Source organism: Callorhinus ursinus, unplaced genomic scaffold (genome assembly GCF_003265705.2).
Source record: "Callorhinus ursinus isolate GAN/ISIS: 27379988/994484 unplaced genomic scaffold, GSC_fseal_2.0 scaffold44, whole genome shotgun sequence".
Taxonomy (NCBI): Eukaryota; Metazoa; Chordata; class Mammalia; order Carnivora; family Otariidae; genus Callorhinus; species Callorhinus ursinus.
This window is the reverse complement of record NW_027397106.1, coordinates 4,249,435-4,276,828: the sequence shown is the minus strand read 5'-3', so window position 1 is coordinate 4,276,828 and position 27,394 is coordinate 4,249,435. Positions and strand designations below refer to the sequence as shown.

The window sequence follows — 27,394 nt, the reverse complement described above, 5'->3', positions numbered from 1 at the left end:
ACTTAAATCTTACCCTGTCTCATGCCTCAGTCTCCAAAGAACCCAAATCTGTTTGCATATGGTTGTTGTTTTTTTTTAAAGATTTTATTTATGTATTTGACAGAGACACAGCGAGAGAGGGAACACAGCAGGAGGAGTGGGAGAGGGAGAAGCAGGCTTCCTGAGGAGCAGGGAGCCCGATGTGGGGCTCAGTCCCAGGACCCAGGGATCATGACCTGAGCTGAAGGCAGGCGCACCTGCATATGGTTTTGATTCTAGCCATCTTCACCTTTGTTCTCTGCTCAGTCCTATCCTGGTTTGTCACAGTTATTGCTCCTATTATATAATTCAGCGTTCTGATCCTGTGATCAGAGAGCAAAAATCCTCTCACTCTTGTTATTAGTCACCCAGGCCTGGATCACAAGGGAGTTCTTGGAGTTCTGGAAATCCTCCTTGTCAGCCTTGAGCAGGTTCATGTATTTCCAACTTGAAGCTCATATTAATTTACTGAAGTAATTCCCAGTTTTTCCCCTCTTAGGAATCTATGAGTAGGAAGAGAGGAGGCAGAAATAGAGCAGGACTTTGCACACTCATGTATGGTAGTACTGAAGTTTATATAATTTAGTACATACATGTCTCAGCAGTATAATTGGTATGTAGTTAAAATTCAGTATTTAATTTAATATTTAAAATGACTGTTTTTCTCAAGCAAATAAACAAGTGATACAGGTTGAAAGGGAAAACAGACAAGGTCATGCCTTTTTATAAATTAGTGAAGAATATAGTGTCCAGAAGATACGTCCAGATTGGAAAAGAAGCCTAGGCAGAATGGAGGAATTGGGAAGAGTATCACAGCGCAAAAAATGGATCCTTAGTTTTGTCTCTGTCTGGCGACTGCTTAGTCTAATAAGAAGCAGGTATATTAGCTGGGAACTGAGTCTTTTTAAAAAAGGCTCAAGTTGTCAGTGACATTGAGCCTGGAAAGGAGAAGAGAGAGTTCTGTGTTTGCCATTTTTTTAGCCATGAGGAAGATTATTGGCTATCTTTCCGATTTTTAAGCTAGTTGGTCCCCTCAGGTGATTAAAGCCCAGTCCCATTTTTCTGCCAGGATAGGACCCAGTGGAGGTCTTTTCTCAGGAACTTCCCAAGGATAAATCCGCAACGATAAAGCCATGGACTGGTTCCAGGCCTTGGCTTGCTGAATTAGGAGAACACTGGGGGAAATGTTGACCTTGGCACTGACCAGAGTACCGAATTCCTTTCCCTGAGTTGTTTTGCATCTCATGCAAGCCCCTGATGGGTTGTACTCACTCAGATAGTAATAGTATAGTGAATACTCTGCTCCATACAGAATAAACTTTTGAAAGAATTAGGTACAGATGAATTAGGCAATATTTGTAATACAAAAAGTTTACTCCGTGAATCCTTTAAATAGCAGATTCTCTAATGCTTCTAAATAGGATTAACTGTATACATTTTTTGAGAAACAAACATTAAATATAACAAGGAAATCTGTTGACAGTATGCAAACATATATCCAACCTCAGCCCATTTCCTTATGTACTAATATCAAGTGGTAGTATACTACATACACAAAATGGCACATTAGTAGACCATTTTTATGACTGCCCTTAAAAAAAAGTTACCTTTTACTGATTTATAACTTGTTTGCATTGTTGACACATGAAGTGGTCTGTATGATACCAGTTCTTTAAAAATTGTATATCTTGCTTTATGTTCTCCTGTGTGGTCAATTTCAAAGTATTCTGTTTGTTTAAAAAGAACATATATCAGTTGGCATTCCACAAGAGAATTAAGCTATACAGGAAATTGAGTGGCTCTTCTCACTTCTCCCAAGTAGGATACATAGCTGATACAGTTTTAGATGCACAGTAGATAAGGCATCCATTGTATGTAATGAACAGAAAGAAATAAGACAAACTGCTAAAAGTTCCTATACATGACATAGAAATTTATATACACAAACCCACAATGTATTTTATTTTATTTTTTTTAATATTTATTTATTTGAGAGAGACAGAGATAGAGCACAAGCCAGAAGGGGGAGAACCAGACTCCCCGCTGAGCAAGGAGCCCGATATGGGGCTCCATCCCAAGACCCTGGGATCATGACCTGAGCCAAAGGCAGATGCTTAACTGACTGAGCCACCCAGGTGCCCCCACAATGTACTTTATTTTCCAGATGATAGTATTAAATAGCTGTGATTTGGCTTATTAAATTTTAGATGCAGTGTAGTTTGTTGTTTACTTTTTTTTTTTTTTTAAATGTCCAGCCTTTATTTTGGTTGTTTTTTAAAGATTTTATTTTTAAGTAATCTCTACACACAACTTGGGGCTTGAACCTACAAACCCAAGATCAAGAGTTGTGTACTCCACCAACTGAACCAGCCAGGTGCCCCTGTTTATTTTTTAATTGAAGTATAGTTGATGTACAATATTATATTAGTTTCAGGTGTACAACATAGTGATTCAACAACTCGATACCCTATGCTGTGCTCACCACAAGTGTAGCTACCATCTATCACCATACAATGCTATTATACCATGGACTATATATCCCAGTGCTGCGTACTTTCATCCCCTATGACTTATTCATTCCATAACTGAAAGCCTGTATACCTCCCACACCTCTTCATCCATTTTGTCCATCCCACCTTCTCCTCTGGAAACCATCAGTTTGTTCTCTGTATTTATGGGTCTATTTCTGCTTGTTTGTTCATTTATTGTTGTTGTTGTTTTAGATTCCACATGTGATTTAAATCATATGTTATTTGTCTTTCTCTGTCTGACTTCATTTAGCATAATGCCCTCTAGGTCCATTGATGTTACTGCAAATGGCAAGGTCTCATTCTTTTTTTATGGCTGAGTAATATTCTGTTTTGTGCATACATACATATATCACATATATGCATACACATATGTATATATCACATCTTCTTTATTCATTTATCAATGGACACTTAGATTGCTTCCATGTCTTGACTATTATAAATAATGCTGCAGTAAACGTAGGGGTGCATATATTGTTTTGAATTAGCATTTCCTATTTTTTTAAAGCTTTATTGAGGTATCGTTCACATACCCGTTTAAGTATACAATTCAGTGTTTTTTGGTAAATTCACAGTGTTGTGCAGCTACCGATACAGTCTAATTTTAGAATATTTTCATTACCCCCAAAGAAACCCCATACCCGTTAGCAGTCACTTCCCATCCTCCCCCTATTCTGGACAGTTCACATAAATTGAATCATACAGAATATGGTCTTCTGTGAATGACTTCTTTCACTTAGAATATTGCTTTCAGGGTTCATCCATGTTGTAGCATGTATCAGTACTTCATTCCTTTTTATGGCTAAAAAATGTTACCTCGTATGGATATATCACATTTGGTTTATCCATTCATCAGCTGATGAACATTTGGGTTGTTTCTACTTTTTGGTTATAAATAATGCTGCTATAAACATGTTTGTACAAATTTTTGTGTGAATGCATGTTTTTCTCCAGAGAAGTGTTTCCGATCTTCGACATTAAGTATCACCCATTGCAAAAAGGTATTCAACCCACATCAGAACCCTTTCATTTGTAATTCATTCAGAGATTTTGATGGTTGGTGGTAGGGGCAGAGTGGGTGGAGAGGGAAACTAACAGTTATTGAGTGTCTGCTCTGGATTAAGCACTCTGCTAGGAGCTTTACTTACATTATCTCACTTAATCTTTAACAGTCCTGTGAAATAGTGTGGCTTTCTACATTTTGTAGATGGAAAAAACAAGGATCCACAACCTTAAGTAACTTGTTAAAAGAGACAGCTGGTAAGTGATGAACCAGGCTCAGTACTTAGATCTGTCTGACTTCTAGAGGATCACACAGATACAGAAGACCCAGGAATTTTTAAATAAAAAAAAAATTTTTTTAAGGGATGCCTGGGTGGCTCATTCAGTTAAGTGTCTGTCTTCTGCTCAGGTAATGATCCCAGGGATTGAGTCCTATATTGGGCTCCTTGTTCAGCGGGGAGCCTGCTTCTCCCTCTGCCTGCCGCTCGTGCTCTCTCTCTGACAAATAAATAAATAAGATCTTAAAAAAATTTGTTTTGGATAATCTCATTACCTCTTTTCATCAAATCAATTCTTTCCAATGATTTATCTTTTTGTTTTTTGTTTGTTTTTCTTTTAAAGTAAACTCTATGCCACTTAAAACCCTGAGATCAAGAGTTGTATGCTTTACGGACTGAGCCAGCCAGGATGCTCCCCAGTGATTTATCTTTCTTCCTTTCCTTTACCTGACAGCATTTCTTTTCAGCTACTGAAAAGAAGACTATTCTCTAGGACTATTAGTTACATATACAGTAGTTTTAAAATCTTTTAACTAAGGCGAAGGTCTTTGTTGAAACACAGTCTTTTTTTTTTCCTTGTCTTTTTACTCTTTTTTTAGAGAGAGAGGGAGAGAGAGAATCTTAAGCAGGCTCCATGCTAGCGTGGAGCAGACCTGAGGCTCCATCTCACAACCCTGAGAACATGACCTGAGTTGAATTCAAGAGTCAGATGCTTAACTGATTGAGCCACCCAGGTGCCCCAAGTTCAAAAACAGTCTTATGCTAAAGCATGATCAAAAGTAATCGGTAAAAACAGGGTTGTTCTGATTGAAGCTTGGGAGAATTTCCTGGAATTACTAGTGGCTCTGGTACAGCAAGCTTTTAGTCTGAAAACAGGAGAAGCATCATTCCTCACACAGCTTGCTTATTTCCAGGCTGTAGTTCTTCAACAATTGGCAAATTAGTAATTGGAATTGTGTTCACACAAATTTTTTTCTATTTTTAACTGATAGTTTATTTAGATAACATTTTGATGGGGAACTCAGCATATCAAGTGCTTGCTGTTTTAACTTCAAGAATAAAAATAAACAAGTACAATGCAGAAGTGCCATTTTAATTGTGCTAAAACCTTTCGTGGAAACAGCATCTATCAGAAGTGTTAACACTGATACAATGTATTGATGAACCCAGTCCGACTTTTAATGTGTGTACTTAGATAATTTTATATATTAGTTTAAGAGTTGCTGTGCAGTGTTGTGATTTCAAATAAGTAAACCAGATTTATTTTGAAAGAATTTAGCATAGATCAAAATCTCATGATATAAGATGGTGTGAAAAAAGATTTATCAAGGGGAGTAACACTGAAAAGTTTGTAAGGGTATATATCACCGATATAACAGTTAAATTAACTTTTTAAAAATTTGAGTACCATGGCTTATGGTTGTGGTGAGGACATCAAATAGCAATTATTTGCTGCCACTGACTGGAAATCATCTCATTTATTATGTGTTTGTTGGATTATGGATTTGACTATATGTAACAGAGATCCCAAATAACAGATACTTGACAAGATAGAGATTGGTTTCCATGTCATGTAATGGTCTGTACTAGCATGGCAACTTTGCTTTATGAGGTCATTGGGCTTCAGGCTTTTTCTGTCTTGTTCCTTCACCATCCTTGGGTTTGTCTGTCAGTGCATGGTCCGAAATGGCTGATTACCAAAATCCCAGTCAGCCATCAGGAAGGGAGAAAAGGAAAGGCCGTGCTGTAACACATATTTTCTGTCCATACCACATTGGCCAGAACTTAGTTATTTGACCACACCTAACTATGAGGGGACTGGGGAATGTGGTCTTTATCCAGTAGTTGTTTTGCCCAGCTAAAAATTCTGTTATGTAAGACAAAAGAAGAGATGATGGCGGCACTTGTCTTTAACCCCTTGGCACACAAATTGCTTATGCTTGGCTTTTTTTTCTTTTATACTTGGCTTTTATAATGATGTTTCCTCATCTTTCATGTTCTTTTAAAACATAATTACATTCTGAAAAAAATCTTCATTCTGAAAATAACTATTACAAAATCACATTTCAAATGGGATAGGGAATAAGGAAATTGTATTTCAAATTCATAATGACAGTATTTGTAATGCAAGAATTTTAATACATTTTTTAAAAATTCCAAGTCTATAGCTATAGCACTTAAACATAATTGAACACCAGCATTTGATTATTTCTAGCATTTATTGTGGAATAATGGCTTTTCTTGTGACTACCACCACTGTCATGAGGAACGTTTATCCTGCTTAATATTTACATTTCATATATTGACAGCATTCAGAGTTTATTTTTTGTAATACTCTATTCATGCGTGAGGTGGTATCTTGTTTGAGGGGCAAGTGTGGACAAAGAATGGTGTACTTGGTTTTTTGTTGTTATTGAGGGTATGTAGCAGTTGTGGTGTTTTTTTCCCTTTAATTCCTAATTTTGATTGTGATTAGTACATTGAAGTACAGGAAATATCTGTTCAAACTCTGAAGTATTATTCCTCGCATTGTTGTCTTTGCTATTTTAAGAAGGAATTTGTTATTGTTTTTTTTTTTCCCCCTTCAAGTGAAACTACAGGAAAGAAGTAGATTTTTTGGTAATGATATTGGAGATTTAAATATCTCTAGGGGAACAATAGACACACACACACACACACACACACACACACACACACACACACAGAGACACTCTCCATACTTTATCAGCCAAACCAAAAGTTACAGCTCCTAAACATTGGTGGATAGGTGTTTTATAAAATGACAAGTTGTGTATAAGAATCCTTAAGCAGTTCATCATATTTCTTTCTTTCACTCTACTTTTTTACCTGCTAAGGATATCAGCTCTTAGACTACTGAAATGCTATTGCAGCTTTCTACTGCAAATTATGTAGCTGCAAAATCATTTTTATTCTTTTTGCTTGTTTCTCTACCCTTGTTCAGAAAGCCTCTATTCCTGAGGATTATTAACATCAAGCATGAATTCTTTTGCTGAGGTTGCATTGAGGGGTGTGGGTTGTTTTTATTTAATCTTTAAAAATAGTGACTACCGGTTAGTTATTTTAAATTTCACCATGGTAAAAGAGGAACCAGCGGTAACATCTGGCTGTCTTTTGTGAATGTTTGATCAAGGGTGGACCTTGTTGGATTTAGGAACTCCCTTTTCCTCGCCACTGCCTGTGATGGTTTTCTTCATTTCCTCTTCCTCCCGCTGCCTCTTTCCCTAGTAATACATCCCTTCGGTCACTCTTCCAACAGACCTGTCCCCTGCCCCCCCAGCTTCCACCACCACGTCCCCCAAAGCTTCTCCCTGCACCAGTAACAGTCCTTTCATTGACAGACTCTGCTCTTCCCCCAGGCCATTATGAGGCCCAAGAAAATTTCAATTTTTAGTGTTTCTTCTCAAACATAAACTAATCTTCGGTCTTCTCTATTCTTTATCACATTTACATGATTTTTGTCTTTAATAGTTTTTTTGTTTGTTTTGTTTTTAATGGGTCCAAAGTAAGAAAAGAAAAGCAAGTATGGGAAGTAGGAAAGGAGAACTGGCCTAGCGGGGAACCTTTATATACCCTCCAGATTTCCCTTCCCTGATTCCTTTCAGGTCTCTCCGTTTGGAATCCTGTCATTTCTTCCTGAGGGTAATGTGTTCTGCCACCCCAAGATGGATCCTGAGTGTATTTCTCCTAGAAGCTTTAAAAAAGTTATAGAAGTTAGGTTGATAGTACTGCAGATCATTTATTCAACAAATAATTGGTTATTGATCAATAAATACTTGCTAGCCTGGATCCCATCATCCATCCTTCCTTTCATCCTCCTTTCCTCTTAAACCCCAGCTCTAAGCAGCCATCTGGCAGGGACTGCTGGGGAAAATCACAAAACTGGAAATTGGTGCCACTAAAAGTTCTGTTCTGTCTCCCTGAGCCCTCAGCAGTGCCTGGCACACTCTCCATTTCTTTAGTTAACTCCCTCTGCCATTAAAGCAGCAGATGCCATTGAGGCCTTACTCTGTGCCAGGAACTAAGAACTTTGCTTGTATTATCTTTTTAATCCTCATAACAACACATTAGGTTCTATTGTTTTTGTTTTACGGTTGAGGTAGTTGAAGCTTAGAGACGTTAACTAGCTTTTTCAGACACAGTTGGCCAACAACCAACCGGCAGAGCCCAGACTGTTGCCTCTATCGGCTTCGGAGCGTGTGCTTCCCATTCCTCTAGTGGCAACTCAGCGTCTTTACTAAAATCCTTTCTTCCAGCTCTCTGGTCCTTCTCAACAAAGAGCCTTAGAAAGGCAGCTTTCAGCAGTGGTTAAAGAGCTTGGACTGTGGAGCAAGACCATCTGGTTTGAAGCTGGCTCTCCCAGTGTGTGTCCTTGTGCAGGTCACAATCTCCCTGTGCCTCACTTTGTCACCTGAAAACTGGGACCGAAAACTTGCTTCCTTTCTTAGAGAAAGATACTAAAGTCCTGTAATACTTCCTGTCTTTCATGCATCTTTACAAACACAGAAAATGATAATATTTGTTCAGTACAACCGGATGAAAAAGGCTGTTTGCCTACTTGAGGTGGCTGCCCCAGGGTTTCCAGCTCCTGTAAGCTCTGCCTGGCTGACCGAAGGGCTGAGGATAAACATTTCCACACCCATAAAGCACTCACAGATGGAGGACACATACCACATTCCTAGCATAGGTTGAGAAGCCGTGGAGCTAACCCATGAGGGAGCCCATGCCCCCAGCTCTGGATCTTATTCTTTCTAATCTTTTCAGGAATGTTCATCTTTGTCAGGTACCTTGTTCCTTTGCTATATTTGATCATGTTCCTCCCCTGCTTCAAGGCCTTCAATGGCTTTCTCTCTTACTTGGAGTAAAATCCTAAATCCTTCAAATAGTGTCCAGCGCCCTGCAGGATCTGGGCTCCCACTGCCTCCAGAGCCTCATCTCATCCCGCCTGCTGCATGGAACTGGCTTTCAGCTGTGCTCCCTCCCACCCAGACCCGCCCCACTCACGGTCTTCACAGGGGATATGTGAAGCATACCACTGTGGGTCCACAGCTCCCTGCCCCCAGCTCCTGTTCCATTTTCAAAATATTCAGACATCTCTGTTTTTCTTAGGTCTCAGCTTAAATGTCACTTCCTCAGAGCAGCCTTCCCCAGCTGCCCAGACAAGGCCAGGACCGGGTCTTGAACCTGCCCACAGTCGTACTAAGCACTGTGCCTGCAGCAGCCTCTGTCGGAGGTCTCTCAGTCCCCTGGACGTGACCTCTTTATAAGCCCTTAGCCCACTTGTAATTCACTCAGTAATTATATGATTGCTTTTGGATGTTTCTCTGTGCTGGAAGAGACTAGACTGTAAACTTCATGACCATGATTCAGTTTCAGGACCGTGTCTGTTCTCTTCTGTCTCATACCTCTAAAGTAGTGCTTTGGCAGGAAGAAGATCTTAGTATTTGTTGGTTGAGTCAGTGTTTCAACCTCTTTCTAATAGCTCTTTCTCTGTAACATAAATTTGTCCTTCTTTAAGAAAAAGAAAGACTAACTCCCCTTGACTTTGTAGCCTCCTGTGGAGACTGCCCCATATCTCGTTCACTTTATAACAAAACATATTGAAAGAAAGAATCTATTACTCTCACTTCACCTCTTATCCATTTTTCAGTATAAATATTTTTGTCTTCTTCCTTCACTGTTCCTTTAAAACTGTTCTTATCTGGGCCCCTGTTGATCTAGCTGTCAAATCCTGCAGGTGTTTTTCAGTCCTTACTTTCCATCTGTGACGGTACATTATTCATTGTCATCTTCTCTCTTTTCCTCTCCTTCCTCTTCCTCTCCTCTCCTCCTCCATTCCCCCCCCCCCCCCCCCCCTCCCCCCCCTTTCCCCCCCCCCCGTCCCCGTTCCCTCCTGTGTCCCTGCTGTGCCCCAGTATCATCTAGTTTTCCTCTGCTCATTCTTTACATGTTAGTTTTCTCCCAGATTCCTTTCCTGGCTGCCATCTCTTCTCACACTGCATTCCTTCTGATGATATCATTCACACCCAAGCCTTCACTTACCACCTCCTACGCTGATGCTGAACATCTGTATGTCTGTCCTAGAGCTCATCTATCTCATTGCCTACTGGATATCTTCCTTTGGTCCTGACTTGCCACACATAATAATGCCAGGCAAGTGGCATTCAGCAAACGATCAGAAGCAGCCTTAGATGTAGAGCTTATTGGATCCTCATTCCTACAGATGAGGAAAGGGAGGCCCAGAGAAGTACAGTGGCTTGCCCAGGACCCAGAGAGCTGGTTTGGAGCAACTAGGGAAGAAAACCCGTCTCCCAACACCTGGAATCTGAGATGATAAATCTATGCCATACACATAAAGATAATCTGTTTTCTGTCCCACTGGAAAAGCCCTTGCCACTGACGCAGACGCGCTGTTCATTTTGTGATCCACATACTCTAGCAGTGGCAGTGTTCTCCCTACTTACACTTTTCCCCGTGTACCTTTGGTTTCCGGTATGAATTGGCTACCAACAAAATTCTTCATCTGTTTATAAATTTTCACTTTATTTCTGCACTTGCAAGATGACATACTTAGATTTTGAGCAGTTGTTAATTTTTTCTGTACCATTGAAAAGGAATGCCTAGCACATGACCTGTTTACTTCAGATTCAGTGATTGGTGTAGATGTTATTACTTATGCTTAGTTTTTAAAAATTATTCTGATGGATACCAGAAGAAAGGCAGAGTAATATATCTAGCTGTTCTCAAAAGGAACAGTTTCCTGACTTTTCTGAGGAAACATAAAGATAACAGTCAGGTAGAGAAGTTATAAAAATATTACCTTTTTTTACTCCCTTACTTTTTCTGGGATTTTTTTTTTCCCCTCGGCATTTGCAGCCCTAAATTGTCACAACACCCATAGTTAGAGGCATGGAATCCTGTTTTGTGCATAGTGGCACTATTTCATTTACATAAATTTACATATATTCATTTTAACTAATCTCTGCTCATTTCTGGTTTAGATATTTGTACCTCCTCTTTGATGTCAGTTTTCCTTCTTTTAGACTACTAGCACCCAAAGTAACTAATTTTGTTGGCTCTTATTGCTAAAGATCTAGTACCCTGATGTGTCTTTAGAGACATGAAATGCAGTCTCTCCTCTTTGTTGTTGCTATTAAAGAAAACCTAATCCCGAATTTTCTAGGTAGCCCTTTTGAGGCTAAAGCTATTGTTGGGACTTACGGGTGGGGCTGGGGCTGGAGTGGTGTCAACTAAAACTAGTTGAATGTGTGTTGTGTGCCAGGGACTTTTGCATTTATTCTCTCATTTAAGACTCATCTTAAGCACTCAAGGTAGGACTTATTCCAGTTTCACCTATTATGAAACTGAGGCCGACGTGTTCAGTAACTTGTCATGGAGCCAGTAAATTGGCAGACTCAGGGTCCAAACCCAGACCTGCCTCATGCTAGAACCCATGCTTTTCCTACCGACCGAACCATCTCAGGGATTCTTCCTGCTCTCTTTCGACATCCAGGTCATTTGTATAGCAAATTTCTTATTTGCAGACATAGTTTTTCTAATGGACAAATGAACATACCTTTTGCATTAGATGGATTAATTGAGCCAGCTGCCTGCTGATGTAGTCAGGCTGAGAGTTCAATTTCTCAGTGTGTTTCAAGCGTTTTACTCTGTTGCTTTTTATTTGTTTGAACTTGCTTGATGCCTTAGGTGAAATACCATCTGTAAGAAGTCATATATATTTGACCTAGAAAACAGAACTGTGCAGCCAAAACAATTCTGTGATTTGAGTTTTGGAAGAAAGCATCCTGGGCTTATTCTCAAGTTCTTGACGTGGAAAATGTCTAGTTATTGTCCTAAACGAGGTGAGAGGACATCTACTGAGAGTGGAAATTTGAATGGCCTGAAGTTAATTTCCTTGAAAATCTTTTGTAAGATTAGCAAGTTTGAGTTAAGAGAAGACTATAGCTTTTATAAGCTGCCAGTTGAACTTTTAGAACCTCTGATTTTTGTTTTCAAAAGAAAAATTAGATTAAAATAAAAATTCTTAACTTCTTTGAACAGATTGAAGTATTTTAACAGAGATTTATTTCTGGCTAAACTCTGAAAATATTGTAGCTTTTGCTCTTTCAACATAGGTTTAATTCTATACCTATGTGTAGAAAGAAACTACAAGGAGTTTTAAAAAATAATTCAAGGATTTTTATTCCTTAGAATCCTGTTGGCCACTTTTAGTTCAGATATGGCAAGAAAAATAGGGAAAGAAAGGTCAAAACGCCCTGTAAGCTGGTTTAAGGGGTAAGGCCATTGTTCTGTGTGACTGTGAACTTCTCCCACTCCTCCTGCAGCTGAAGTGGTTAGGACTCTGTGTAAATAAAAACAGTGCTTTTAGAAAAAAAATTCATATTTGTTGTGAGTCTTTATCACCTCTAGAAGGAGGATATTTGGAGGATGGGTGGCTGATGTATGTAATTCATTGAATAGAATTGTTTTAAGGAGAACATGGTTAAAATTTAATAATAAAAATTGTTCTTGGTCTTCTAGCCAGCATCTCCTGGATAGGATCCAAATCCTCTGCCTTTTTAAGTTTTTCTGAGATCTACCTCATTCACATTCTCAGCTATATTTTTGACTCTTTGTCTGTATGTGTCTCTTTACATTTCTGATGTATAAATGGCCATAACCCCAGTCCTAGCTCCCCATCTCCAGCCATAACCAACATGTACCACCTTCCTGGTTTAAGATTTACCTGTCGAGGACAGGAGTTATTAGATACAGGTACAGATGGGAAGATGATAACTCTAGAAGTTTTTCTTCTTAGTTTCTCATTTCTTTCCCTCCTAATTACTCCTTAACAAAAAAGAAAGGCCACATTCTCTGTTAGCTGAATATTTAGTAATGAAGTATAATGACTTTTTGCTGATTGTTTTTTAACTGCAGTTGGACCCAGTTTCCACAGTTGGCTGGCTCATTTAAAAGATAATTAAAGAGACAATTCATGCAGGGTCCTGCTTGGGGGGTGGGGGTGGATTTTTAATGCCTTCTGGAAAGTCATCTATATTTTGGAGTGAGTCAGAAAAATTGTTTATCTCATGTTGTTCATTTTATGAACAATAGATTAGTTTTATACTTTTATTGCATCTGATTTGGGGGCCACCTACAAATAAACAATGGACAAAGAACAGTAAGAAAAGGCCGGAGACCCAGATTCTAGTCTCGCTGTGTGTCTTTAAGCAAGCCATTTATCTTTTCACATCTCAGTTTCTTGTCCTGTAGTAGAGAGGATGTCTTTTCTGTTTATTGAAGGGGATTTTTAGGCAAATCAGATGAATTGATACCCGAATATTTTGGGAAGTTGGAATGCTGGTTGTGTCATATAGAGGCATTTAATTAAGGAAGAAGTAAAATTGTTGACCCATGAGATAAATATCAGCCTTGAACTTCAGGTATCTGGAGCACCCGTGTTGAGGCACAATGGTGGAGTCCCCCCGGTCAGCAGGGCCTGGAGGGGCAGCAGTAGGGATAGCGTCTGTTCTTCAGAGATTGAATTCACAGCTTTTATAGCCTTCTGTTGCTCCAGGTCTGCTATTCTCTTCCACAGCTGTGGGTTTGAGAACAGTCCTGACCATCATCCTTCAGGACCCAACCCAAGAGCAACTTCTGTGACAGCTTCCCAGTCTTTTGGAGGCCAAATTTGGAGCTTCTCTCTGAAAAATGAATATAGGGTAGTATTTAGGAGGAGGGGTCCTGGAGTCAGGACTGCCTGGGTTCAGATCCTAAGCATGACTGACAAGTAGCTTAAACTTACTGTCACTCAGTAGCCTCACTTATAAAATGGGACTGATAATAATATTACCTTATAAGGGATGTTGTGAGGCTCTTGGAACAGAGACTGTTAAATATAGTAAGCCCTCGATGAGCTGTTAATTACTTATTTATTTTTGGAGTATTGTAATTATTTTTTATTACCATTATTTTTTTTATTCCCTTAGAATTTTGTACATGATCTCTAGTGTAGCACTTGTCACTTTTATTGTAGTTATTTGTTCAGATTGGGAACTTCTTAAAGACATAGATACTGTTTCATTAACACTCTGCATGTCATTCATTCATTGCTCAAAAATGTTTTTGTGACATCCCAAAGTCCCTCAAACCGTTGCCACCCCTGACTGAATAGGTATGACTTTAAGGCAGGGCTGCAGTGGCACATGCCTTTTTATTTCCATTGGAGCAGAAAGAGTTTATGGCTGGAACTGTAATCCTTGCTCCCTGTCCATCAAGATTATCCATACATACCACTTGGTGACCCTCCAAAATTTCCTAAGCCTGTGTTTAGGTAGCACCTAATTGCTCAGGGTGCCGTACAAGGTCATCTCTGAAAATTACTTAGTGTTGCCCTACTTCTCTCTGGGAGGTAAAATCCTAAAGGAACCCTCAAACATGGCCGTATCCACACAGAGCCAGTCAGCAGCAGAGGAAAATGAGTAAACCGCTGAGTGACTGCATCATTAGGAGTTTATGTCCTATTTCTGATATTAGAATGCAAGGCCAAACCCCAGCCACAATGTCACCTGCTCTGTAAAGCTTTCCTTTCTCTACCCAGGCAGAGCTCATGGTGCTTCCTCTGGGTCCCGTACTGTTACTTGCTGTGCCTCTCTCCCACAGCACTCAAGTTATGGAGTCATGTTGTTTACCTTCCTCTTCTCTCTTTGCGACGTAGCTGCCCACCCCAATCCCCACCTGGCCAGTAGGGTAGGCCTCAGTAGGCTTTCACTAAAAGTTTGTTGATATTGGTACTTTCTAGAGCCCAGACCCCATTCCAAATAGTCTTAATCACCATAAAAACTTAGCAAGACAGCTATTTCTGTTACCCATTTTACAGACATGGAAACCGAGACTTATCAAGAGGTTAAGTAAAACTTGTCTAGAGTCAGCGAGCCAGGAAGTGGCAAGGCTGTGCTCCAGATGTAGTTCTTTCTAGCACAGACTCTTTAAGTGCTAGCCACAGCATCATGCCACCTCATCAGTGTAAATAGACATTCAAACGGCTGACCAGTTTGTAGGACTAGTCCTCCTCTCACTGCTGACCTCTAAGGCTTGTGTTGGCTAGCAGGCTCACACACACCTCTTCCCAGCCCCCTCTTCACTCTGCTTAAAGATGATTCCTGGCTGCCTGTGCCAAGCTGCTTTCATTGACCCTGGGTAGGCGAGGAGGGAAATTGGGAACATACTTCCTTTAGGTTCCGCCTCACACATGGATCTTTCTGTTCGTCTGGTTTTGGCTATTCAGTATTGTGGCAGTGCCTAGCAACTGGACAGTCTAAGTCATGTGGATCCCTGTATCTTCTTACAGGCTGGGTGCCTCCACACGCCTGGAGGCTGCAGACCCCCGGAAGTGGCTGCTCTCCTAAATGCTTATGTGGGCGGTGGAGAAATACGTTACCCTAGTGGGAGGGGAAGGCTAATCCTTTCTTTATTTGTGTAGTTCTCAAAAAACTTGAACAACAGGTTTAACTTAGATCTGTGCCATTTTAATGCAAATTTTATACAGGTATAGTTATGGCACTCCTTTTTGTTTTATATGCCAGATGGCAAAAAATTTGTTCTAAGAATGCCTGTGGTGTGACTGAGCGTCTGTGAGCCCCCTTTCCGCTCTCTCTTGAGGCTGTGTCCCCACTGAGACAACATTCTTCCCCTCTTCTCTTGTCCCCTCACATTAAGTCAGAACTGCCCACACTGCAGACATGATTCTCTATCAGGCAATCCAAACTTGCCTGATTTTTAAAAGACTCATTGGGAGGCACTGGTTAGAAATACAGGAGCTGGGCTTAATCCAGACTTAGTGAATCAGAATCTTCACGCTAGGGGCTGGGAATTTTTTTTTTTTTTTAAAGATTTATTTATTTATTTATTTTTAAAAAACATGTTAGAGATTTTTTTTTTTAAAAGATTTTATTTATTTGACAGAGAGAGGCACAGCGAGAGAGGGAACACAAGCAGGGGGAGTGGGAGAGGGAGAAGCAGGCTTCCCGCGGAGCAGGGAGCCCAATGAGGGGCTCAATCCCAGGACCCTGGGATCATGACCTGAGCCGAAGGCAGATGCTTAACAACTGAGCCACGCAGGCGCCCCTATCTGTTTCTTTTAGAGAGAGAGTTCGGGGAAGAGGAAGAGGGAGAGAGAGAATCCTAAAACAGACTCACTGCTGAGCGGGGAGCCCAACACAGGGCTCCATCTCGGGACCCAGAGATCATGACCTAAACCAAAACCAAGAGTCAGCCGCTTAACTGATTGAGCCACCCAGGTGCCCCAGGAATTTGTATTTTTACAAGTTCCTCAGGTGATTCTCAAAAATTGGGTGTTTGGGAAATGTTGCTTTAGTGCAGCAAACACTGGTTAACTAGCAGTGGTGAGGATGATAAGAGCACAGACTGTCGGTGGACAGTGACTGAGATATGGAATAACAAATTCAGTTAGGCGGGCTGACTGAATTCCTTCGGTCTGGTCTTGCCCTCTGGCTAAGGGATACATCGATATCTGGTGCAGTTCCTATACCTTTTAATGTCCAGTGATCTTATGGACTATATTCCTCCCTTCAGGCAGGCCAGGTTCAGCTTTTCTGGTCACCTTTGAAGTCTAGCTCTCCAATTTCAGTAAACTTGGTTCACTAAATTTCTTTCCCTGGGCCTTTCAGCTCTTGCTAAAGTAAAGCCCTCTCTTTCTCCCATTTCCAGTTTTCCACCCAAGTATACATGTCTCTGATTTGTTCTTCTCTCACTGCCTCCACCTTACAAATTCATTCTGTCACTCATTCAACAAGTGTCTATTGTGCCAGGCTGTGGGCGGGCTACAGAGGTGAACGCAACACAATCCCTGCCCTCAAGTGCACAGTCTAGTAGGGACACAGATGTGTAAACAAATAATTAAAGTACCAGTGATGTGTCACATGCTGTTATAGCGCGTGCAGAGGTGAAGGGGTACTGAGAAGTCACGAAGAGGGGTGGCAGGTGTCACAGAGGAGGTGACTTTTGAGCATGGTCTTAGAAAAGGGGAGGGCATTTTAAAGGCTCATCAGCAGAGTCCTCACATTCTCATTGCAATTCATCTTCTAGGTCTCCTTAAATGGCTTTGCTCATTTATGGATCTAATGGAGCTGATTGTCGTGGCTGAATTGGACTCCATTGATTGACTTTTTTCAAAACCTGAGATGGTTAGTTGATTAACTTCCAAGATACTAGGTCTACCAGTTTGTCCCACGATCAGTTGCTGACAGTAAATAATTGAGACTCTAAACCCTGAAGAAAGCTTAAAAAGGCCTTTCACTCTAAAAGATGTGTTCTGAGGCTGCAGAAGTGGTCTTTGTGCCCTTTGGGGAGTGGGATGTATGTGTACAGTAGAAATAGGGAAGCTTGTGAGTGGGAAATGGGACAGGAGAATGCTCCATTGTTTCTTTTGCAATAAAAGACTTGATTTCCTCCTTTTAAGAGGGGTTTCCTTGGTAGGCTCCCACATCTCGGTTAGTTGTATGTAATGTTGGAGATTACCTAAACTCTTCAGTTTGCTAATTTGACAAGATTTGGTTTCTTTTTCCAAAAAATGGACTGCAGGTTTCTCTTATTTCACTAGAGAAGCAAAGATGAAGGGCCATTGTGATTCAGTTTGTGCGGTCTAGTAAGTAGTTGTGATTGTAGTTTTAAATTATTTATTGTTTCTTGAAATAATGGATGTTTGTTGTAGAAAAATGAGAAAATACAGACGAATTCAAAATAAAACGAATCCATAACCTTGCAAGCCATAGCTAACCACTGTTAATATTTTGATGTGTAAAACTCCAGATTTTCTCTATGCATACGTGTGTGTATAAAAACAGTTATTCCAAAAATTGAATATACTATGTAAACTGTTTAGCATTTTACCTTTTTCCCTATTATATATATATATATATAAAATCTGTGTACACATACACACACACAGTGACCATCTTATTATTTTACAAATACATATCTATAGAACCATTCATCCTTAATTGAAAGAAGTCTTTATTTTTGAGATTATGCAAATCATCCAGTCTTGTTTTCTTAAATCAAGCTCTGTTAAAGTATATAAAACAAGTGAAAACCCTCATAATTCCATTTTTCAAAGGATAAACATTAATTTAATGTATATATATTATATTCCAGACTATTTTCTATAGATATGGAAATGTATCTATTTCTGTTTTTTACAAAATTAGATCCTGTTATACTTACTGTTCTGCAACTTGCATTTTACGCTTTGTATATTTTAGACATCTTCCTATGCCAAGACATTTGGAATACCAACCTATTATTATGTAGACCAGGGTTTCTTATCCTTAACACTTTGACATTTTGGACTGGATAATTCTTCACTGTATGACTGTCCTGTGCATTGCAGGATACGTAGCAGCATCGCTGGCCTCTGTCCCTTAGATGCCAGTAGTACCCCTTCTTCCAGTTGTGACAGAAATCTCTCCGGACATCGTCAGTTCTCCCGTTGGGAACATCATTCCCAGCTGAAAGCCACTGACATAGATGGTCTGTAATCTCTATCTCGACTCCTGCCAGTTTTTTTATTACAAAGAATAGGTCAGGCAATATCCTTATTTGATTTTTGTGCACCATTGTGAATATTATCATTGAATAAATTCCTAAAAATGCAGCTGCTGAATCAAAATTTTGCTAGAAATTGCCAAATTACTTCAAAGAGATTGTATCAGTTTATTTTTCAGCTATATCATGGTTCCAAAATTATCTCTCTCCCTTTTTTTTAATAGCCTTTATTTATTTATTTTAGATTTTTTTATTTATTTGACAGAGAGAGAGAGAGAGAGACAGTGAGAGAGGGAACACAAGCAGGGGGAGAGGGAGAGGGAGAAGCAGGCTTCCCGCGGAGCAGGGAGCCCGATGCGGGGCTCGATCCCAGGACCCTGGGATCATGACCTGAGCCGAGGGCAGACGCTTAACGACAGAGCCACCCAGGTGCCCCACAAAATTATCTCTGTTTCCTGAGTTCAAGATCCACATATCCAGCTGTTGGATGGACATGTCCTTTTGTGTGTCTCTTGGGCCTTTCCTAAACTCAACTTCTTCAACCCACCAAACTTGCACTTCTTACTGTATTCCTCTGTCACGGAATAGCACCGCCGTCTGCCAAAAACGTTCTCACCCATATCCATCCAATCACCAGATCCTGTCCAGTGTTTCTCCCAAATGTCTCTCTTAATCCGTTCACTTCTTCTTATCCCTTCTACCACTGTCTTTAATTTAGGCTACTACTAACTTGCCCAGATCACTGTGGTAGCACTGGGTAACAGGTAGTCTCTCTGGCCTCTACCCTTGGTCCCATTCTCCTCAGGAAGAGTGAACTAACTTGCTGAACTCCACAGTCTTCGAGTGTCACCTCCCTGCTTAAGCCCTCAGTGAGCTCTGCTACCTCCCCACTGTCTACTCCATCAGTCCCGGGCTGAGGCTAACAGCAACTGACAATCACCAGCCTTGGTTTCAAGTCTCTGTTGTAAATTTTAATATATAAATTACTTTTTATGCTAAATTTTGACTTTAAAGTTTTCTCTGAATTAAAAAAAAAATTCTTTTTTTAGAAAACAATGCTTTACCATATCAACTCACAATATATATTTATTCCCCCAGCTTTGAGTTACTCATTCTCCCTTGAATGAACTTTTGTTCTCCTGTGTTTCCTGTTCCTTTTCACCCTGCTCTCGACCCATTCATTTGCTACCTTTTCTTTAGTACCTAGTGTAGTTCTTGGCATTTCCACCACACATTTTTTTCCTCTGTTAATCAGTTTATTCTTATTGCATTTGTTGCATGTGTACTTTTTGTCCTTTGTGTATACTTTTGTTTAACCTTGTGAAAAAGACATCCAGGTACATAAATAATACAAACCAGTGAACCAAGGGGAGAGAATATGGGAATTACAGCCCTGGTTCAAGCATAGGTACTAGGATGCAGAAAGGCCTTTCAGGTATCCCATCCCAGTGCCTGAACCTTGACTTCTCCCCTGAACTAGACTTTTGATTTTACGTGGTTCCATATAGCAAAATAGTTGAGTACCTCCTGTGTCAGTTGCATTCATGTGGTCAAACTGAAACTTTGGAGAGATCATTTGTCCGCCAGCCTTGCAGCATTCCATTTTGGTCTATCCTAAATACCAGGGAAACGAGGGGTGCCTAGGAACTCGGGAATCTCTGACATGGTATGCAGCATATTGCTGTGCTAGATTGGTGTGGAGACAAGCCCTACAATTTTCCATAAGAAGTCAGCTCCAAGACTGTGGGAAATCACACATAGCAAAATCCTTGGCAAGGAGCTATACATTTTCCCCCCTACTCTCTTATGTGGTAATTCTATAACACTCTGTAATTAATTTTATTTTTACAGTGAACAACCACAGAGTAAGAATAATGCATAACCTATTTCTGTTTCTTGCTATTTTAGGGGACATCACACAGAAGGGATACGAAAAGAAAAGGTCAAAACTCCTGTCTCCCTACATTCCGCAGACACAAGGTAGGCAATGAGAAGTGGTTTAAACCTTTTCAGTATTTTTACCCTAAAGAATGCTATCTTACAGAAGATCTGTCTTGTTGGTTCCTGTTTTTTCCCTCCCTTCCTCACCAGGGGAGAGAGAAAAACGGAAGGAAAGAAAGGAGGAAATGAATCTTAATTGAGCATCTGCTGTGTGCTAGGCACTTTTAAAATACCTAAGTCATCAAATCATTTACACAGAGCTTGGGTGGTAGCGTGTATGTGCATAGCTGATATGATTCAATGGCAGAAAATTCCAGGTCATGGAAAAACTGCATCTTATTTATGTCTGAACACAAACTGTGGTGGAGAGGAGCAAGGGCAGCAAAGATAAGTGAGAAGTATTACAAGGCAACTCAAGGATTGCAGTACCTGAGCATTTGGGGGTAAGAACCCTAATAAACTTTTCTATTGATCCCTTATTCCTTCTGCAAAGAGACTGGTGGGTTCTTTATATGTCAGAAAGTCCTGAGTCATTGTGTGCTTCGTTCCAGAGGGCTTGCTATAACCTTTGCCTGTGGGCAAGGCTGTCTGTCTCTAAGTCATCATATTTTTTTAAAGTTACTCAGATTTGAGGATTTCCTTTGATAACCTATTTCTGCTTTAATCACTTTTACATAAGGAATTTTTATTTCTAATTTCTCCCTTGCAATCAAAGTCCCATTTCCTCAAGCCTGTTCTTTGTGGAGCTAATTGCTTTTATTTCTGGATTATAAATACCTTGAGGACTTTGTATTCCCCATAGTTCTAATATTAAGCCTTGCACAGGGTATATGGTCTGTAAATACTGAATGAATAATAGAATAAGAAAATGAATAATGGTGACATATCAGTATATTTCACTGAGGTCCTTGTTTTATTTCCTATATTATTCTTGGAAATTCCTCCCTACAAAAACTAGTAGGTCAGTGCAGTGACAGCCAATTTAAAATATCTTAATGAACAGACAGATGTCAAAAGGAATTGAGAAAAAAGAGGTAGAAATTGGGCCAGTGACAGCTAATGAAAAGCCAGCATTTGCTGAGCAAGCCATGACAGAGAAGAGGGGTACTCTGGCTGCTTAAAAGTGGGTCTGGCCCATACCTCTGTAGGGTCAGAGATTTACTTTAGTGACTTTGTGCAAAAGCAGTCGGATCTCGGGGCGCCTTGGGTGGCTCAGTTGGTTAAGCAGCTGCCTTTGGCTCAGGTCATGATCCCCGGGTCTTGGGATCAAGCCCCACGTCTGACTTCCTGCTCAGTGGAGAGCCTGCTTCTCCCTCTCTCCCTCCGCCTGCCACTCGGCCTACTTGTGCTTTATCTCTGTGTGTCAAATAAATAAATAAAATCTTAAAAAAAAAAAAAAAGGCAATTGGATCCCGAGACAATAACTCAGTAAGAAATAGGACCAAGAAATAGGACTCAATATAAAAAAGGACTATGATCTATTATCTGTAGCCAGGCTACGTAGAAGCCAAATCACGTTCCAAAAATCAGTTTATCAGGGCGCCTGGGTGGCTCAGTCAGGTTAAGCCTCTGTTGAGCAAGTTTTTTGAGCAAGTTTTCCATTTTGGTCTATCCTAAATACCAGGGAAACGAGGGGTGCCTAGGAACTCGGGAATCTCCTTCAGCTTCCTATTACCAAAACAGACTACCCGCTGTTTTACCCTACTTGAGCCTTTGGCTCAGGTCACAGTCCCTGGATCCTGGGATCGAGTCCCGCGTTGGGCTCCCTGCTCAGCGGGTAGTCTGTTTTTCCCTCTCCCTCTGTACCTCCTCCATACTCCTGCTCTTTCTCTCTGTCTGTCTCATATAAATAAATAAAATCTTTCTTTTCAAGATTTTATTTGAGAAAGAGAGAGCATGAGAGAGGAGAGGGAGGGCAGAGGGAGAAGGAGAAGCAGGAGCCCGATGCGGGACTCCATCCCAGGACCCTGGGATCGTGACCTGAGCCGAAGGCGGTGCTTAACCAACTGAGCCTCCCAGGCACCCAAATAAATAAAATCTTTAAAAAAATATAAGTTTATCAGTTTACTATGAGAAACCACTGAGACATACTCAAATCTGTGTGATCAGCACATTCTTGCCCCATGGGTAGGCCTACAGGGGGAGCCAAATCACACATGGAAGTTTGTTCAGTGAGTACGAATCAGACATTTAATTGCAGTAGGCCAAGAGAATGGAACATAACCTTCTCACAGTAGGAAGGGTCTTGCAGATGACCTCATGGGGAAAATAGGAGCCATTTGAGAATAGCTCCTTCAGCTTCCTACTACCAAACTGCAGACTTGCCACATCTGTGCCCATCATGTTTACCTCCTTCCTTCTGGTTAAAAGGTAATCTGTTCCCCTTATCCAAGGCCAGTCATTCCACTTATGCTTTGATCCCATTCCCTCTTCCGTTTTCAGAAACTTTATATTATCATCCAGTGACACCAAGAACAGGGCAGTGGAAGTGGGATGCCCCTGGTATATATATTGCTGCCCTAGGCAATAAGGGGTGCAGTATCTGTTAACAATTAAAAAAGCAATAATAGGGGGTGCCTGGGTGGCTCAGTCATTAAGCGTCTGCCTTCGGCTCAGGTCATGATCCCAGGGCCCTGGGATCGAGCCCCACATCGGGCTCCCTGCTCAGTGGGGAGCCTGCTTCTCCCTCTCCCACTCCCCTGCCTGTGTTCCCTCTCTCGCTGTGTCTCTCCCTGTAAAATAAATAAATAAAATCTTAAAAAAAAATAAAAAAGCAATAATAGGAGGCGCCTAGGTGGCTCAGTCTGTTAAACATCTGTCTTCAGCTCGGGTCATGATCCCCAGGGTCCTGGGATGGAGCCCCGCATAGGGCTCCCTGCTCAGTAGGGAGCCTGCACATCCCTCTCCCTCTGTTGCTCCCCCTGCTTGTGCGCTTTCACTCTCTCTTTCCCTGTCAAATAAATAAATAAAATCTTAAAAAATAAAAGCAGTAATAAAGCCAACAAAAAGTTGGTCTGTTTTTATTATTACTCTGTCTAGCAATTCCAAAGATTATAAGTAATAAGATGCTCCCCCTGCTGATGCAGACAGCTGCCCCGCCCCTTAAATGTGCCATTACTGTTGCTGTCAGTTCCTGTCTCTTGTACACTCACTCTGTCCCTCTCAGCTAGATTCTTCCACAGCAGTCCATCATGCTTGTTACTGTTCTGTTAAAAAAATCCTCCCTTGTCAGCCTCTTCCATCTTCACCCTCTTTGTTTCCCCTTTATGATCAAACTGCTCTGAGCTGTCTATACTTACTGTCTCTATTTTCTCAACTCCTGCTCAGTTCTCAGCCAGTTCCAGACCCTTCTAGAACTGTTTTAAGTGACAGCACAGAAGAAGTTGCCACTCTACCTCTTGAAACACTCCTTTTGAAACTCTCCATTTTCTTTTTTCTTTTTTTTTTTATTTATTTGAGAGAGAGAGAATGAGAGATAGAGAGCACAAGAGGGAAGAGGGTCAGAGGGAGAAGCAGACTCCCTGCTGAGCTGGGAGCCCGATGTGGGACTCGATCCTGGGACTCCAGGATCATGACCTGAGCCGAAGGGAGTCGCTTAACCAGCTGAGCCACCCAGGCGCCCCTCTCTCTCCATTTTCTTACTCTCCGCTTTTTGTCGCTCCTAGTCATCCTTGCAGGCTCATTCTCCTCTGTTAAATGTTGGGGTTCTCAAGGCAAGGCCCCAGGTCCTCTTGATGTCTCGCTCTCCAGCAGTACCTCACAGATTGCAGCCTTCATCACAGTCACTGGAGGGCTTGTCAGTATACAAATTGAAGGACCCTATTCTCAGGGTTTCTGATTCAAGAAGGCCAGGGTGGGGCCTGGGAATTTGCATTTCTGTTAAATCCCCAGGTGATGTTAAGGTTGTTGATCCAGACACCACACTGTGAGAACCAATGCTCTATCGCCCTACAGCATTTCAGTCATACCTGTGGCTTTAATTATCATTTAAATACAGGTAACTCCAAAATATGTATCTTCACCTCAAATCTGTCCTAAGCTCCTGACCCATAGATCCAACTGCATACTTAACATTTCTGTTTACGTGACTTTAAGGAGCCTCCTTTCAACATACGCATACACCATCCCTACCACCACTACCAACATGCACACGTGCAAAACAGAAAGACAAAATCCAACCACAGTGACATCCAGACTGCTCTAGTGCTTTTCTTCTAGTTTTCTCCTTTTGAGTAAGTTGAACCCACGTCTGAAAACACAAGTTAGAGACTTAACAATCATCATTTGCATGTCCTTCATTGCCCATCTCTTTTCTGTCACCAAGTTTCATCAGTTTTCTGTTTCTTCATTTTTGGCAAGTTTAATTTTTTTCTAGGAAATCGTCTGTTTTGTATACATTTTCAAATTTACTAAGTTATTTGCAATATTTTCTTTATTTTTAAAGCCTCTGCTTGTTTACATTGTCTACTTGTATCTCTTTTTTCTCTTGATGAGTCTTTCCAGAAGTTTGTCTTATCAAAGAATAAGCTTTTGATTTTGTTGAACTTTTTTTTTTTTTTTTTGAAGATTTATTTATTTCTTTGACGGAGAGAGAGCATGGGAAGGAGGAACAGAGGGAGAGGGAGGGAGAGTCTAAGCAGACTCTGCACTCAGTGTGGAGCTGGATGCGGGGCTTGATTGATGATCCTGAGATCACGGCCTGAGCTGAAACCAGTGTCCAAAGCCCAACCGACTGTGCCACCCAGGCGCCCCATTTGTTCAACCTTTTTAAGTATGTCTTTACTTTCTGGTTTATTATTTTCAGCTTCTACATGTATTTCCTTCCTTAAACTCTTTGTTTACTCTTTTGTATTCTTTCTAAATTTTCTGAGTTGGATGCTTAGATTTTCTTCTGCCTTCTTAATTTCACTGTGGTCAGAAAACATGCCTGTATAAAATCAAGTCTTTGTTATTTGTTAAGACGTGCCTAGTATTTGGTAAATTTCTGTAACTCATCTATTTGTGTTTTACTTGTTGAATGGATGGTTTTGGCCCATTAATTCAAAGTAGTTAATTGTGTTTTTCAGATCTTTTCTATTCTTAGTAACTTTTTGATTATTTGATCTATCATTTCTGATAGAAATGTATTAAAAAAATCTGTACCATGACCATGTGTTTATCAGTTTTCCTTGTAGTTCTGTCAAGTTTTGCTTTATATGTTTTATTTATTTTTTTTTTTAAAGATTTTATTTATTTATTTGACAGAGAGAGAGAGAGATAGCGAGAGCAGGAACACAAGCAGGGGGAGTGGGAGAGGGAGAAGCAGGCCTCCCGCCGAGCAGGGAGCCCGATGCGGGACTCGATCCCAGGACCCTGAGATCATGACCTGAGCCGAAGGCAGACGCCCAACGACTGAGCCACCCAGGCGCCCCGCTTTATATGTTTTAAAGTGATATTACTAGGAACAAGTCAAGGATGTCCACTCTCACCACTTTTAGTCAACTTAATACTGGAAGTCCTAGCCACAGCAATTGGACAGCATCAAGAAATAAAAGGAATCTAATTTGGTTAGGAAGAAGTAAAACTCACTGCTCACAGATGACATGATACTATATATAAAAAACCCTCAAGACTCCACCAAAAAACTATTAGAACTGATGAAGGAGTAGGATACAAAGTCAGTGTATACAATGTATACAAGTCTGTTGCATTTCTATACACTAATTATGGAGCAGCAGAAAGTGAAATTTATAATTGCACTAAAACTAATAAAATATCTAGGAATAAATTTAACCAAAGAAGTAAAAGACCTGTACTCTGAAAACTGTAAAACACTGAAGAAAGAAATTCAAGACAATATAAAGAAATGGAAAGATATTCTATGCTCATGGGCTAGAAGAAAAAATTTTGTTAAAGCAATCTACAGATTTAATGCAATCCCTATTTAAAATACCAACAGCATTTTTCACAACACTAGAAAACAATCCTAAAATTTGTATGGAACCACAAAGACCTTGAGTAGCCAAAGCAGTCTCGAAAAAGAAAAACTGTGGAAGTATCACAGTTCAGATTTCAAATTATATTACAAAGCGGTAGTAATTAAGACAGTATAGTACTGGCATAAAAATAGACACACAGATCAAAGGAATAGAACAGAAAACCCAGAAATAAAACCACAATTATATGGTCAATTAATCTTCAACACATGAGAACTGAAAATATAATTTGAACAAGTCTTCTTTGGAAAAAGTCTCTTCAACAGTGGTGTCGGGAAAACTGGACAGCAACATGCAAAAGAATGAAATTGGACCACTTTCTTTCACCATACATAAAAATACATTCAAAATGGATTAAAGACCTAAATGGGAGCTGAAACCATAAAAATCCTTGAAGAGAGCACAGACAGTAATCTCTCTGACATTGGCCATAGCAGTATTTTTCTGGATATGTCTCCTGAGGCAAGGAAAATAAAAGCAAAAATAAACGGGACTATATCAAAATAAAAAGTTTTTGCACAGTGAAGAAAACAGTCGACAAAACTAAAAGGTAACCTACTGAATGGGAGAAAGATATTTGCAAATGACATATCTGATAAAGGTTTAGTATCCAGAATATATAAAGAACTGCTACAACTCAATACCCAGAAGCCAAATAATCCAATTAAAAATGGGCAGAAGGCATGAATACACATTTTTAAAGAAGATATCCAGCTGGCCAGCAGACACATGAAAAGATGCTCAGTATCACCCATCATCAGGGAAATGCAAATCAAAACTACAGTGAGCTATCACCTCACACCTGTCAGAATGGCTAAAATCAAAAACACAGGAAACAACAGGTGTTGGAGAGGATGTGGAGAAAGGGGAACCCTCTTGCATTGTTTGTAGGAATGCAGATTGGTGCAGCCATTGTGGACAACAGTATGGAGTTTCCTCAAAAAAACTAAAATAGAACTACCCTGGGATCCAGGAATCACACTACTGGGTATTTACCCAAAATATGCAAAAACACTAATTCAAAGGGATACATGCACCCCTATGTTTATTGCAGCATTATTTACAA

General features: G+C 40.4%; 1 protein-coding gene across 4 annotated transcripts in view; it reads left to right on the top strand.

The window, feature by feature from the left end:
* DIP2B (disco interacting protein 2 homolog B) overlaps nucleotides 1–27,394 on the top strand; it is a 216,606-nt gene that overhangs the window by 82,507 nt on the left and 106,705 nt on the right. For all 4 annotated transcript variants that reach the window (XM_025883266.1, XM_025883264.1, XM_025883265.1 and 1 more), the window contains exon 2: nucleotides 20,321–20,392. In XM_025883266.1, the coding sequence (XP_025739051.1) occupies nucleotides 20,321–20,392 (72 nt within the window). The remainder of the gene's footprint in view (nucleotides 1–20,320; nucleotides 20,393–27,394) is intronic.